General features: G+C 38.6%; 1 protein-coding gene across 1 annotated transcript in view; it reads right to left on the bottom strand.

Annotated features, from left to right (window-relative positions):
* Nucleotides 1-16,109, bottom strand: part of LOC109100391 (calmodulin-lysine N-methyltransferase-like) — a 116,854-nt gene that overhangs the window by 32,236 nt on the left and 68,509 nt on the right. Inside the window, exons 4-8 of the mRNA XM_042737680.1 lie at nt 14,161-14,221; nt 11,816-11,870; nt 9,728-9,791; nt 5,257-5,323; nt 4,125-4,199 (exon numbers count right to left, since the gene is read on the bottom strand). Of these exons, the coding sequence (XP_042593614.1) occupies nt 4,125-4,199; nt 5,257-5,323; nt 9,728-9,791; nt 11,816-11,870; nt 14,161-14,221 (322 nt within the window). The remainder of the gene's footprint in view (nt 1-4,124; nt 4,200-5,256; nt 5,324-9,727; nt 9,792-11,815; nt 11,871-14,160; nt 14,222-16,109) is intronic.

Below are 16,109 nucleotides of genomic sequence, written 5' to 3'. Positions count from 1 at the left end.
CCAGTCCCATTTTTGTGCCATTTTTAAAGCACTTTTGTGTGTTGCTTTATTTATTTATTTTTTTCAATGTGTGCTATTATAGTTAAAAGGGCTAAACAATACAGCTGGGCAGGTGACACAAAATATCATACTTAGGTGGTAAATGTAAGGCGCTCTAAAAATACACAGATGTAAATAGAAAAAAAAAAAAAAAATCACAAAATGAGCCAAGGGGCAAGAAAAGGTGACAGAAAAAAATCAGAAAAATAATATAGTAACTTAATAAAAACTAAAATAAATAAACAAATAAATAAATAAAAGTAAACATGCGCAAAGGCTTTTATCTTGTGTCCACAGACACAGGAAGCTTAGAGGAAGCCAAGATGCCAAGCTCTCTCAGTCAGTCAATCACTACACAACAAGACCACTGCAAGAATTCACACCAGCTGCTTAAATTACACTGAGTGTGTTTGTGTAGTGAAGTGCTTCAATGGTCTGTGTGTGTATGTAAAGCAGTAGCATAAACCAGGGATCTCTAGAGACATGCACTCACACTTATGGTTCAGTTGCTGTGGGAAGTCACAAAACATTGCCGTTTCATAGACAGCAAATGTTTTAATAAACAAATATAGAAAATGCATTCAATAATTGTTCATCTAGTATATTCAACAGACACAATTACACAACAACTGTTCTGACCTAAGGGAATCTCATACACACACTGTATGGAGATTCATCTGTTAGTGTCAGGCACCCATCAGCATGGGGACTGCTGGAGGGTACTGAAGACTGATTCACTTATCGTGGAGCACAGCTGACTGCTTCTTCACATGCTTGACCCTAGTCTGGTGTTACTGTGATTCCAAATAAGGATCTAAGTGATGGGATACACTGTGTTTTTCCAGAGTGCCATTCCATAGCACTTTAAAACCGACTCCCTGCAAGCATGTTTAAATGTAGTCACTATGGAAATGGAGCTGAACAGAAATGTGTTACACTTTAAACCTCCATTATAAAGTCATTAACACACATTATATAATGTATATGAAACTTAAAATATCAGTAGTTCATGTACATTCAATATCAATGCAAATGAAAACACTGAATAAATGTCTCAAGACATATCTATTTGACATACATTATCATACATTTGCAAAGTGAAGCTGGATGTCAGCTGTCAGGCCAATCTAAGTGTAGGGCTTTGTGATTTTTACACGTGAGCAGCTCATGATCTGGTGTTTTCAGTGTATCAGAGCAGCATGGAACTCATTTCTGGATATGCTGTGGGTTTGGGTTGCTTATAACTTGAATTGGAAATAAACTTCTCAAACTTATAATGAAGTGCTTATAAACTGGCTGTTGTCAACAAAAGAGATGCTTTAAGGTCTCTCTCTCTCTATGCAGTTTTATGCCAAAAAAGCTTGATGGTCTCACATTTAAGACTGCAGTAATTAAGAAAGCAGTTTTTTTATTTACAGTGAAATATTGCAAAATAATAATTTCTTATACTTATAATAATAATAATTATTATTTTATAGTCATATTGACATATAATCACAACATTTTGGCCAAATTGTGCAGCTCTACAAATAAGCACAACCAATAGAGAGAGAAAAAAAAATAAATCGCTATCATAATTATTATCAAAAGAAAAAAGGCAATAATATTTTTCCCCCAAACTGTGCAGAGGTTCAAAATAACCAGAAACAAAACAACTGCTATTCATATTATTTCAGTACAGATTATTTTACAGATATTATTGTAATTCTCAAAGGTGCACTATCGACAACCTTTTTACAATTTATGACCATTTTTTAAGAAATATTCAATATAGTAAACAAGAAAATACTTTACTTTTTTTTTTACTTTTCTGTTGCATTTACACTGATGTTTCATTTACACATTTCTTGTGCTGTAATGCTGAGAACTCAGAAACAAGGGCAAGAAGACTCCAAATTTAATCATTTTAAAAACAAAATAACAAAAGTACAAGAAACTCTGAAACAGGCAAACAAGAAAAGACCTACTGCTTCACATGGGATTTTAAATCGCACACCTGATGGACACTTGACTATATCATTACATATGCAATATTAAACAGGCCAATGTTAAAGAGACACATGGAAACTTCTGATTAAAAACAGCATGTCAGTCTTTTACCTTCTTAGCAGTGAGGAAATATCACTTTAAACAAAGCTTCACAAGTCAAGTAAAGAGCTGTGGGCCTTGAGTGCTAATTTCATGCTTTTGTCAACTCTTAGCGTAGCTACAAAACATAGAAGAAGAAGAATAGCATTGTCTTGTGAAGACAAAGACGAGGTGAAACAGAGGGCTGTCTTTTGGAAGAACCTTTTGCTATCATAGCTGAGACTATGTCTCTATCTCTCTCTCTCTCTTCTCCTAGCGTGAGTGCCGCTGCATTACGTCCTGCCTTTCTTGACGATTGTCTGAAAGACTATAATTAATCGGAGCAGAAGTGTGGCTGTTGACCTTTTCGCAGGTGATCGTCAGCATGGCTATGTTCGTTAATCGCCGAGCGATCACTCTCCTGAAGACGGCAATTACAGATGAGTTGCCAGTGCAAGCAACGGGGGGACAGCCAACGCGGCATGATTCATCCTCACGTACCTTCTTCCACTTTCTCTCTCTTCACACACAGACATACACACACACACACACACAAGTAGTATCTCCTTACTACACACAAATCAATCTCATGCTGGCCCTCTGCTGCACATTTTACCTGCGTATTAGCTGCCATTTGTCTGACATTAGAATAATAGTAGGCTGTACCAGGCTTTAGTGATCATCGCCAGAGAACACACAGGTATCATTATACCCCGCCTCCATCAGCCTCACCACTTTGTGCTAGATAGAGACAATGCCAAAGAACATCCTGTTTAGAGCTGGGCTTATAACAATGTAATAACAATGTAATAAACTATAATGGTGTTAAGAAAAAAGTTGATAGGGAAAATGTGTATGATTTGAAAATGTCTATAATTAGAGCACTAATTAGGGTTATTATAACATGTGAGCAGGAATCAGAATCAGAGAATTAGATATGAATAAACCAACCAATACACTTGCTACCAATACATCTCGGTAATAATCTTCTGCATTCATTGGCCATTTTCTGTGAATTTAATGTACTGTGTAGATTTAATATAAATGCATAAAATATGGGCAAACATTACATTACTGGAACACAGTTTGTAAAATGTATTAAAGGGGCAGTTCATCATAAAAGTAATTTACTGTCCCTCATATCATTCACTTTAAATAGAGAATTATACAGAAGAAATAAAGTTATACAGGTTTGCAGCTCCTTAAGTGAGCAAATAATGACAGAATTTTCAATTTTGGGTGAACCATCCCTTTAACAACTACATGACCATGTAAATGAAGAGAACTGTTCATCATGCCTCCCTAAGCTGAATTTCCCAAACTATCCAACATAGCATTCAAGCAACATTCAATTTTCTTGCATTACATAATGAAGTCTAAATGTACCAGTAGTAAAATTTACATCCGAATGATTGTAAAAGACTAGCATAAGACACACAACATCGCATTTACACAGGCACACAAAAGAGAGAGAAAAAAACAATGGTTCCACATGTTCAGGACCTGGCTAATTGAAATGTTTGTATTGCTCCACAATCTCTCTCGCTCTCTTTCTCTCCTTGCACAGGCATAATTATTTGCAATTTGCCTAAGACATCCATTTGCTGGGACGCCAAGCATGAAAAAGAGGCAATTTCTGAAAAATGGAAATGCCTGCCGGAGCTGGCGGAGGGGAAATAATGCAGTGCCATCCGCAAGCTGATGGCTGACATCTGATAAGAGTTGCGCGCGCAAGAATATTAATGCCACATCACCGGGACACAAGGTGCACACTTTTATTGAGGGTGTAGACATATTGTGGCTGGAGATGCTAGTAAAGTGTGAGATATGATATTTATTTTGTAATAGCTTTAAGAACGGCCATTTTGGACAGATGTAGAGAATTTCTTCGTTTGCTCAGAATTGTACAGCGTATAATCTGTTTTGGAGGTGTCGCACAACAGTTCTGAACAGGTGTCATGTTTTGGGTGACGGTGGATCTCTGAAGAAGTGACAGTTCAACAAAAGGATCAACCTACCAGTCAGCGCACATCACCACGTCAAAGCGACCTTCCAGAGCAGACACATCGGCCTCATTGTCCCATCTCACCACCCTGAAAGAGGACAGAACCAGGATGATAGCTTCTGTGTCATCAACCCTGTTGCACAATTTATCGTTCACCCCCATAATCCCTCGCAATGCTGCGTCCAGAGACATTTCACACACCTGACACTCAATTTATTTGCGCCGTTGTCTCGCGGCGATCGTGTTCTCTCTTTTCCTTAAGTGCTAGGGCCGGTTTCCAGGCAAGCAAATCTGATTATTAATTAGCCATTATTAACAGTCAGTAAACAAAAATTACGTCTTGTGGAAATACAATCTCCTCTCTCAGCAGGGGTCCGCGCTGCTTATTCACTGACTTGAGAAAGCGAATCCACCCCCCCTACCTCAACCAATCACACGCGACCTTCACCCCACTCAAACCGCGCGCTCTGACAGGAAGCCTAATCTCTAAAGAAAACAATCAAAGTAATGCAGGCTAATTATACGTTTACTCTTTCACTTCATCAGCCCAGTGTAAATACACAGGGAGGGGGAAGTGTGCAGAGCAAGAGAGAGGAGAGGAGACGAGAGGGGGAGAGAGTGGTTAGATCACTGAGTGCCAAAATTACTTTTTAGGTGATAATGCATTTGCGTGATGGTGTGCACAGTGGATGAGCTGTGTTTTGGCAAATGTGAGAGAGGGGTGTTCGAGAGAGTATGTGTGTTTGAGTTTTCTAGATGAGGGCATTCAATCACGGAGAGTGGCTCATCATCGCTCTGCCTGGATACATCTCGGCGCGTTAGCGAGCATAGCGCTCGCTCCGTGGGCTGCGGATACCTCGTTACCGGGCCAACTGGGTTCAGGGAGTGACACGGAGCCTTGCAACCTCATTTTTGCCTGCTTATTGACACTATTATGTCCTGAACACAAGTGCCGTAAATGCCACTTTACCCAAACACACTTTTCTATACTTCATGGCATGCTCGACTACGCGAAGCTCCAGCGAATTATAACACTTGAATTTGTATTGACATAAGAGATGGACTTCATATGGCTGTAATGTAAAAGGAATATTAGTGCTCTGTCTTTCATTATCAGAGATGTTGGGAGGCATATGAGGGATTACCTGCTGGACACATTGGTAGACAGGAAGAGCCCTTCTCGTCTGTTCCTCTCGATTACACTGCGCACATCTGATGCTCTTTGTCAAGAAATGCAACACTGTTTTGTAATTAATAAGAGCAGGACAGTTAAACATTAACTTCATGAAGACAGATGTATCCACTAGCATGTCAAGCAAGTTTGAACAGACCTACACTTTTCCCATATTTTGTAATAAAAGTGAAGGCATCATAAATTAGTTCCCGTCCTGGATGCTGATTGGCCAACGCTACTATGCAACCAACCTCAGGTGCATCCTGGAATGCTTTTTGAACAATACTGAAGGACTTGAGTACTGTTAGACACTTGGTGGTTGCTTTTCTTCACAATGTTATCCAACTAATCTAAACAGACAGACAGACAGATAGATAGACAGATAGTGTAACAGAAATAATGAGAGGTGGGAGGTAAAATTATCTTTCAATGCTTTTGCAATTGAACACAATGTTTCTCAAAGGAATATAAAATAATTTGGTATTGTATTTATGTTCATTTGTAATTGATGAATATGAAGAATACTACAAAAAGCTAATCAAGCTTCAGAATACAGAAAAGTTTATATAAAAAAAAATGAGCCACATTAGAGATGTAGGTGAGACACTGCAGAACAACAGCAAGACCATTTTCTTGCTTCCTTTAATGACGTCAACCCACAGAGTCCGTTTGCTTCCGTAACAGCCGTCTCTCTCCACACCTCATCCTCAGATTACCACTGAGCTCTAAACCAAGTCATGCAAAGCATCACCATAGGTAATCAATAGGGAGGCTTTTAACCTGCGGCCATCTCCTCAGATGGGCCTCCACCCATTGTGGTTATACTGCGGGATTGATGTCAGCGCATCTATGAATAGACCCTTCGACAGTTTCAAACTAATTCAATTACGATTTCTCGCTTTTTCTGCCCCGCTTTCTTTCTCGCTCCATGGAAAACAACCGTAGCAAATCCAATCTATAGCGCAGGGATGGAGGGCAAATCCCTCAATGAAAGAGGGGAGGGGGCTGGGTGCACACGTTACACTGATGAGATCCGCTGCTAAGGAGAGAGAGTGGAAAGCTTACAGTGTAATCCCATCAGGAAAAGACCACTGGAGGAGAGGTCAGCACTGGCGTCTCTCTCATTCTCTTTTAACAGTGCCCAGAGACACAAATTTGGTCAAAAATGGACTTCCTGTGTAACACCTGTGCAGATATTGTCTCCAAGTTTCAGGACTGCTGCTTAATAGAGTTTGTAAAGCTCCAGAGAGCAGCAGCTATTAAAGAACATAATCAGTGTGTGAGAAGTGAAATTTAGCACTTAACAGTAGGGTCTCTTGATTACACATGCATGGCTTTAATACGAGCTCAGCCAGCCTTTTGAACATGCAGACTGAGATCAGAACTGAATCATGAAACCACTCAGCACTTTCTGATACACTTTATTCATTCCCACTTGGGCTCATTGGACTGATTTTTGATGAAGTGTGCAAAGAGTGTGTGTGTTCATGTAGTAACACGTCTAATTGGTCATATTTGGTATAGGAAGTAACACTACTTGGAGTAACATCATATTGCCCAGTAACAACACAAGTACTCACACAAAAGTAAATTAAATGTACAAAAATGTAAATATTCCAAAAAATCATGGCCTGTTTAGCAGGAGCCTCTGTAACCTTAAAAGTCCAATTGTTTGGTGTTTTAAGAGCAAGTGTTTATCATTGTGACTGCATACACAAAGCATGGCAAGACTTCGAAAATGAATGATAGGGACTATCAACACTTACAACACAGAACAGCTGCAGCAAAAGTGACAGCAAACCTTAATATTCACCTTGAAGATCTTGTTTCCATAAAACTGATCACAGACAACTTCATAAAGCCAACATCAATGAAAGAGCTGCAAATGATAAACCTCTAATTACAGATACCAATGCTAAAATGCAACAAACATGGTGTTAAGATCATGAAACCTGGACAGTTGGAGTACCAAGATTGAAGGGATAGTTCATCCAAAAATTCTGTCATTAATTACTCACCCTCATGTCGTTCCAAACCCGTAAAACCTACGTTCATCTTCAGAACACAAATTATTTTTGATGAAATCCGAGAGCCTTCTGGCCCTGCATAGACAGCAACAGAACTACCACATTCAAGGCCCAGAAAGGTAGTAAGGACATTGTTAAAAATAGTGCATGTGACATCAGTGGTTCAACCCTAATTTTATGAAGCTAAGAGAATACTTTTTACCGACTATGCTCAACGATTTCTTCTTGACCGTGGTAGTTTCCTTGTTGTCTATGGAGGGACAGAAAGCTCTCGGACTTCGTCAAAAATATCTAAATGTGTTTTTTTCAAAAGATGAATGTAGTTTTTACTGGTTTGGAATGACATGAGGATGAGTGATTACTTCTGTAAGTAATGGCAGAATTTTAATTTTTAGGTGAACTATCCCTTTAACTTCAATATCTGCCCTGGTCATCTCAATCACCCGATTTAAACAATGTCAAATCACTGTAGGCATTTTTTTGAGAGAAAAGTAAGAAAAAGATTCCCTCTTACAACATCTATAGCAATTGACAGACAACTGACAACATTCAACTAGAGACTGCTCAAAAATTGTGTTAATCTATTCTAAGGCTGAAAGCTGTATTAAAATCAATGGTGATTCTGTCCAAATAATTCTGTTCACATGATTTTTTCCAACCCTGTACACTATTTAACTATACATATATAAAGCTATATAGTTACGGTTTTAAAAATTAAACAAAGGTCTAACCTAAATGGTGAAAGCAGAAATTGCTTTACAGACCAGTTTCGAAAATTTAAGGTTCTATGGAGATATACAGGACAGGTAAACAGGAAAGAAAAAAAAAACTATGTATGTATGTATGTATGTATGTATGAATGAATGTATGAATGAATGAATGAATGAATGAATGAATGAATGAATGAATGAATGAAAGAATGAATGAATGAATGAATGAATGAACGAACGAATGAATAAATGAATGAATGAATGAATGAATGAATGAATATATATATATATATATATATATATATATATATATATATATATATATATATATATATATATATATATATATATATATATATAGACCATTTGGAGTAATCCTATGGCTCACATGCTAATATTATTGTTTCAACTCTGTAGATCCTTTCATTTTCTTTCCTCTAAAACAATGAAAGAAAACACCATATCGTATACGGTTCTCCCAAGACAGCTTGTCCTTTCCTGGCCTCGTCCGATCATCAGATCATCTCTTGGCGTTCTATTATGGCAGAAACATCTCTGAAACAAAGCACTGCCAATTAATACTCTATCAGCCTACTGCCAGTCTTTTCACACTCTATTACAGGAAGCAGTTTAGAGACAGACCATGAATGTTTTGAGTGTGTCTTGCTCTGCTCCCTTTCCCTCCATTTTCTTTTAAACAAATCTCTTCTCAATGAGGAATTGTGTTATTTTCATGCCACGGCTATTGTTCTTTGAGTCTTGATATTCAATAAAAGCTCATTGTAGTGGCAGCGCTGGCTGTTGTACTAACGAATGTGGGCATGGTAATTTTGCAGCGTTTTGCTGTCACGTCTGTCGTCTCCATTTTTCCTGCCTTTGTGAGCCAAACGACGTGGCTAATCTGAGTGAATGCGGTGGGAAGACGAGAGATGGAATAAGAAAAAGCGAAGAAAGGGAATGAAGAAAGAAGGTTCGAGCTGTGCCCTGTCACCTGTTTAAGCTTCATCCATGCTTCTGGCAAAAAAGAAAGTCAATAGAGGAATGGAAGTGGGGGGAGAGGGTGAGAGACAAGGAGCAGGTGAGTCAACACACACAGCGGTAGCCTTCAATGACATGAATATGTATTAAACATGCTAAATGCAGGTTTCGGGTGTCAGCTGGATGATTTGCCTCACATTCAGATATGTCGAGGGGGGTGTGATTGTGTGTGTGTGTGTGTGTGTGTATTCTTTGACAGAGTGCACATTAAGAATGGATGACTGAATGTGTGTGTGTGAGGTGGAAGTGAGGAATATCTGAGGTAAATACGGTTTAAATACACAGCAAGGTTTTCCTTTCTCGAAGACAGTCTACACTGAAAACATACACCCCAAACACACTCCAGAAACAAAGTGGTGTTTGGATTGGTTCAGAAACACGCAAGCTCTGTTCCAAAACCAAGTGAGCTGCCTCTGTAGGGAGAATATTGTTTAGGTGTCAATTTAAAACGTGAAGGCTGTTCCAAAAGGAATAGGCAACGTAATTATGCTGCCTTTTCCCGTGCACTTTATTTTCAGATCCTGCCTATGTAAGTTGTTCCAGATCAGTCGCTTATGAGGTTCCATTTCAGTTCAGATGCTGCCTTAGAAGGCAGCAGCCTATGTAGGGAATGGGCATCTTACTAGGTATTGGAACAGAGCTACACCAGTCCAAAATGCAAGGATACTTTGAATTGCCTTCTCGTTGCCATCAGATAGCAGCACTTCCTTCACATCAGCACAAACTGCAATCTGCAGGAAAGGAGAAAAAAGATGAAAAATAAACAAACAAATAAATAAATAAAACAAAAGCAAGACATCCTCACCACACTGTTTGCAAGCAGTCATATCTGAAGAGCGCCAAAACGACCACCCCTCTCTCTTTCTCCCCTGCTCCCTCTCATCCATCGCTGTCTGTCTTGGCCGTTTTTTCATTTTACGTCTGCATTATTTTAATCATTCAATCAAATCAGTCAATACTTTTATCATTCCCGGTGGCTGGGAGCCCTCTATCTTGCTATCACTCTGTTGGGTAATTGCATTGTGACAGGGGATGATGGTGAGCGCCGAGCCTTTCATTTGCAGTGTGGCGTTTATCAGGCGGGGCCATCGCGCTCTGCTGTCACTCCTTACTCGGCTCGCGAGGCCTGCCTGATGCCCTTCATATAACTTTGTACTCCGAAGCTTCTGCCTTTGTGCTGCTTCACTGTCAGCTCTTTCTGTCCCTTTTTATACAGTCTTTTCATTCAAGTAGTCGTCTTTATCAGGGGCGCTGTGTAACAGTTGTTTGGAGAGGCACAGTGGGCAGAAGCAGGGAGTGTGTGTGCGTTTGTAAAAGTGCTTGCAAGGTTTTATATTTGTGCTTTTGAATAATACGATTTCGAATTTCTTACATTTCTCAAATACAGGAAGCAAAAAAACCTCTTTGACCCTCCTGCAGAGAGCATTTTATAAATGTAATGTTTAATGATTTCAATATTTCTTAGAAGACATGAAACTGTATTTTAATAATTATTTTTATTTATTTACTTTTTATTATTGTTGACCTAATGAGAATAGGAGCAGTTTAGATAGCAGTTTAGCGATGGGATAATTCTTAAGGAATATTATCATGTGCTACAGAGTACTGTTCTTTCAATAAATTATTACTTTTATTCAGCAAGGATACATTAATTAAAAGTCACAGTAAAGACATTTATAATGTTACAAAAATCTTTTGAACATTCTAATTATTCGGGTTTTTTTATGTTTCTTAAGCATTAAATCAGCATATTAGGATGAAATCTAAAGGATCATGTGACACTGAAGACTGGAATAATGGCTGCTGAGAACTGTATTCTATCAAATAAATTCTGCATTCAAATATTTTGATGGTAAAACGCAGCAAATATCGAAATCATCACAGAGAAAACCAGCATCTTAGATACATTTTCCCAGGTAAAACACACAAATTGCAACATAATTTAAGTTTTTTTTTTTTTTTTTTTTTTTGCAGACATTTTGAATGTCTTTAAGTCAAACAAAAAAGGGTACATGCACTGAAAAAATTAGACAATACAGCACAATCATCTGTACAGAGTGATGCAGTGTTTTTGCCCTGTGGGCAAGAGTCAGGTCACGAGGCCCCGCACCACCAGCTAGCCATATGGGCATCAAGACCTGCAGGAAACCAACCAGTCACCCAAGAAAAACATGGATGGCACTGCCAAAACCACAGCACTCCAGGGCACAGGACAGAAGAGAGGAGCCATTTTTCCTCGTGAAGGACTTAAATAAACACATGCATCAAGAAGCACTAAGTCAGACCTGAGAAAAGGAGAAATGTGAGTAAAAAAAGAGTGGGGGACGAGGAGGGCGATCCACTGGCGGTCCGTAATGTCACAACACGGGGGTATTGAGTGGAGAGATACGTGAAGGCTGGTCTTGTGAAGGCGAAATCGATAACATGTTAAGCCTGTCCATCTGGAGAGGCTACTACAAACTACTATACACCACACACAGCCAGAGCCTAAGCCACTGATGTGTGTGTGTGTGTGACCAAGACAGAAAGTGTTTGCATATACAAGCCCCTGTGTTTGAATGCTTTTGATGAAGTTAGCCCATTGGGCCACGTGTATTTATTTATGGTCACTGAGGTAGAAATGTCCATGTGTGCTGGCCGATTTCATGTCGCTTACAATATGCCCATGTTAGATTACCCATGCTGATGCAAATTGCTCATTTGCCTGTGACTGTGTGAGAACTGTCTGTAATTTTTGCATTCACTTTTGACTTACCATGAGCCCCGCAAGACACGTCATCCCTCCACCCAGCTCACACACCGCCGAGCCCCTGTGAGACAGAGAGACACGGAGGGGTTTGATGCGCTGTTTAGCGTTAACACTGAAGTACATGAGTATGAGAGTGAAGTTTTTCAGCTCAAATGAGACGAAAACAGGAGGATGAGAGTGATAAAGACAGACAGAGAGAGAGAGAGAGATGGCTGTTGTGTCTTGACAATAACGCTAATTAACTTGCCCGTGTTGGGGGATGCCATTGATTGGAATGCAATTCCGCTGGGCTCATTGATCTCAACCTTACTCTCCCTCCTTCTCTCTGCATGTGAGCGGGTGTATATGTGTTTACAAAAGAAAGCACAATTGTCCTTTTTCCTGCTGGAAATGTAGAATGGTGGTACAGCAGGAATGGAAAGTGAATTAAATGCACAGGATCAGTGTTCTGTTTTGATTCTCTACTGGACTTTAAGAACACTGATGCATTACAGATGGTAATATTGCAGTGTTTTGATATATTTATTATAGTAAATTAGGTGTGACAATATACTAGTATTGATGATAACCTCGACATCTAGAAAAAAAAAAAATATATATATATATAAATAAACACTGTTGTAAATAATTGTAAATAACCCAGCAGCGATTCCTGAATATTTATACTCATTTATATGGCACTCCAAAGTACTTGAAAGAATACCATGGTATTACTATGGTAAATTTCCCAACAATATTTACTTTTGTTGTTTAAGTATTGTATGTCTGATTCACTGAGCTGTGTTTACATCCAGTGACAAACCAAGACATTAGTAATATGTACAGAAGTAAATAAAAAGTGTTTCAAATTAAACATCATACACTGATGAACTGATTTCTTATTGTATTCTATGAATTTTGATCATTTTATTCTCTTGGTAGTCAAAAACTCACCACACAAACCACATTGAGGTCGGCACAAACCGCTTATTATTGTAAGTGAACATACATTCTACAGAAGAGTTTGACTGGACAAATGGCCTTTAAACCATACAGTACGTCAATAACTATAGACAGATATTTTCCCTACCCTTAAAAAATGTTAACAAGCCTAACTGGCTATCCTGTGTAAACACAACAAATTTATTTGCATTTTATTTTATTAACTGCATTTAGTATTTTTGCTTTTTTTCCCCTAAGAACAACCCTGACATTTTTGAGTCACACCACAACAGTTAACACACATACCTATTGTATATATAGAGACCTACGCACCAGAACAGAATAATTCATATGAAAGGTAATTCATATAATTCTCACAGGAACGGAGTATTTACACAAAGACTATAATTTGCATAGAGTTCATTTGTGTTTGTCATACACAAAATATACAGTAGAGAGTCCCTGTATATCAAAAGCAGCCCAGAGCTGCACACCCAGAAGTGTCTTCTCACACACACACACACACACGCCAGCAGCTTGACTTCATCATTTTGCCAGTCATTTCTGCGCTCCGTGACAACAGTCTCCATGTGTTTGTCTGCTCTCAGCCCCGTGATCCGACACCTTCCATTGACAGAGAGACAGAGTGGAGGATGAAGAGAGAGCGATTGTTGTATGAGGGAGTGCAATTAAAAATTAATGCGCACAAAACTGCTAGTATGAGCCGCGGCGGGGACAAAGCCCCAGTGACAGGTAGCTATTTGGCTGTACATTGGGCTAGTGGAAAGAAAGGCAAAAAACCAGAGGGATGAAGAGAAGAGATGGGTGCTCTCTGTAAATTGACTTTTTTTTTTGTTCTGCTTTATCCTCCTCTTTTTGGTGAGTGCCTGATAACAGGTCTGGAAGATAGCGAGAGGGTGACAGTCCTTGATGACATACAGGAACAAGAGCACACGTCGACATACACACACAGTCACACACAGACACGCACAAACATACTACACACACACATACACATGCAAATTAACTCCAGTTTTTAATTTAGAGGTCTGAATATGCACAAAAGCGACACACAGACCAAATCACAACAGATCACAGGTCTTAACATCCTCCATACACACACACACACACACACACACACACACACACACACACACAGACTCCTACAGAAGCATTGGCCCAAGGGCGCAAAACCCCGCTCTATCTCTATATGCCCAGTTGACCTTCAGCTTGCCGCTGTGTGATCGATAAGCCTCTCTTCCCTCTTCTGCCTCTTGAATGTATAAACAGGAAATCAAAGGCTTGTGTACCGCCTTGAGTGCAAATCAAAAAGTGCCCCTTGCTTCTCTGTCATATGGCCAAAATGAGAGAGAGTGGGAGAAGAGAGAGAGAGAGAGAGAGAGAGAGAGAGAGAGAGAAGGGGGGCTCACGTAAACATGTGACGTTTCTTCAGGCAATAGTAGGCCATCACCTCTTCAGAAGGCCAGACACCTGAATGAGAAAGAGAGAGCGGTTAGAAGAAGTGTGTGAAGTGTGCTGGTGCACCATACTGCCAAGTTTGTTTACAGTACCAGGAATACTACACAGTTTTCACTATCACATTAAATTTAGTGCACATTACAGCATAATCTCGCCATGAGATATGAGGGGAGCATCTGACACATTTAAACCACCAATCATAGCTCTGTACTGTGATGTTTAGGGGTGGATAATAGATTTGCATTAAAAGTGATAGTTAGGCAAACATACAATACCATTTAAAAATGTGCTCACTCATTTTTTTTAAAAGGATAGTTCACCCAAAAATGAAAATTCTGTCATTAATTACTCACCCTCATGTCGTTCCAAACCTGTAAGAACTTCGTTCATCTTTGGAACACAAATTAAGTTATCTTTGATGAATTCCAAGAGCTCTCTGAATTAATGACAGAATTTTCATTTTTCGGTGAACTATCCCTTTAAGGCTTACATTTATTTGATCAAAAATACAGTAAAAACAAATTTAAATGAAAATTTACAATTTAAATGAAAAGTCTTTATTTTAATATTTTAAAAAACAAATGTAATTAATTCCAGTGATGGCAAAGCTGAATTTTTAGCAGTCATTAATGCAGTCTTTATCATTATCTTCATCATCCTTGATCATTCTAATATGCTGTTTTGTTGCTCAAGAAATAAATATTTTATTAAAATAAAAACACACAAACACACATATATAAAAAAAAAAAAAAAACACACACAAACATATATATATACAAATATAGATATACACATATATACATACATATATATACATATACATACATATATATACATATAGACATATACATACATATATATACATATAGACATATACATACATATATATATATATATATATATATATATATATATATATACACACACACACACACACACACACACACACATATACATATATAATTATTACACACAAAATTAATTTTTAGTGAACATTCATCTAGTCAACAATGTCATGTGGTTACATTATAACCATCGCTTAACTCACATTTCCTTTACTAACAGGTGAGAGAGATACTTTAATGTATAGATGGCCAGATCATATTAAAAAAACAACAACAACAACAACAACAAAAACAAAAAACCTGAAACTTACTATGATGAACATTATTCAACAGAGACTATATAGAAACATTCAATTTATTACATACCACAACCTCACACAAGGACACTACAAGCCTACATGGTAACCTTGACATGATGCAACATAAAGACAGTGTCTCACTCTCTTTTACACTGCCGCTGTCTCTCTGTTCATGAGGAACGCTCCCTGCTCGCTACAGTTCGCTTCCAACACACACACACACACACACACACACACACAAGATTCTGGCTACTTAGGCTTGTAAGCTGTGCACAGAGTGAGTGGGGGTCCAGCGAACGATTATCACAAGAAGCAGGCTGGTGGTCTTATCACCCACTGTCAGCCTCTGCTCCTTCTGCTAGCTCCAGCAAGAGCCATAAAGCTGCTATTGTCTCTCAGACACACACATACACACATGCAGCTGAGGAAAATAGTCATTTCAATAAACTTAGGCCCCTGAGCTGTCTGCCTTTGATGGGAGCTCTTATGTGTTTGGATTTGTGTGTGTAACTTTACTTTCGTTTGCAACGTATCTTCATGTAGAAATTTGTGAAGTGTTTTAAAAGAAAGAAGAAAGAAAACAGTGTTTTTGGTGTGTGAGCACTGGGTCATTCTAAGAAACGCTTGTACCTTTCTGTAAGATTTTAACCATTCTGTAAGACAAAAAATGCGTTTAAATATTAAAAACTTAAGTGTTACTCAAGTTTAAAGGGATAGTTCACCCAAAAAAAAAAAACATTCTGTCATCATTTACCA

Source organism: Cyprinus carpio, chromosome B13 (assembly GCF_018340385.1).
Source record: "Cyprinus carpio isolate SPL01 chromosome B13, ASM1834038v1, whole genome shotgun sequence".
Classification (NCBI taxonomy): domain Eukaryota; kingdom Metazoa; phylum Chordata; class Actinopteri; order Cypriniformes; family Cyprinidae; genus Cyprinus; species Cyprinus carpio.
The sequence above is the reverse complement of the archived record's forward strand: the minus strand, read 5'-3'. Positions and strand labels throughout refer to the sequence as shown.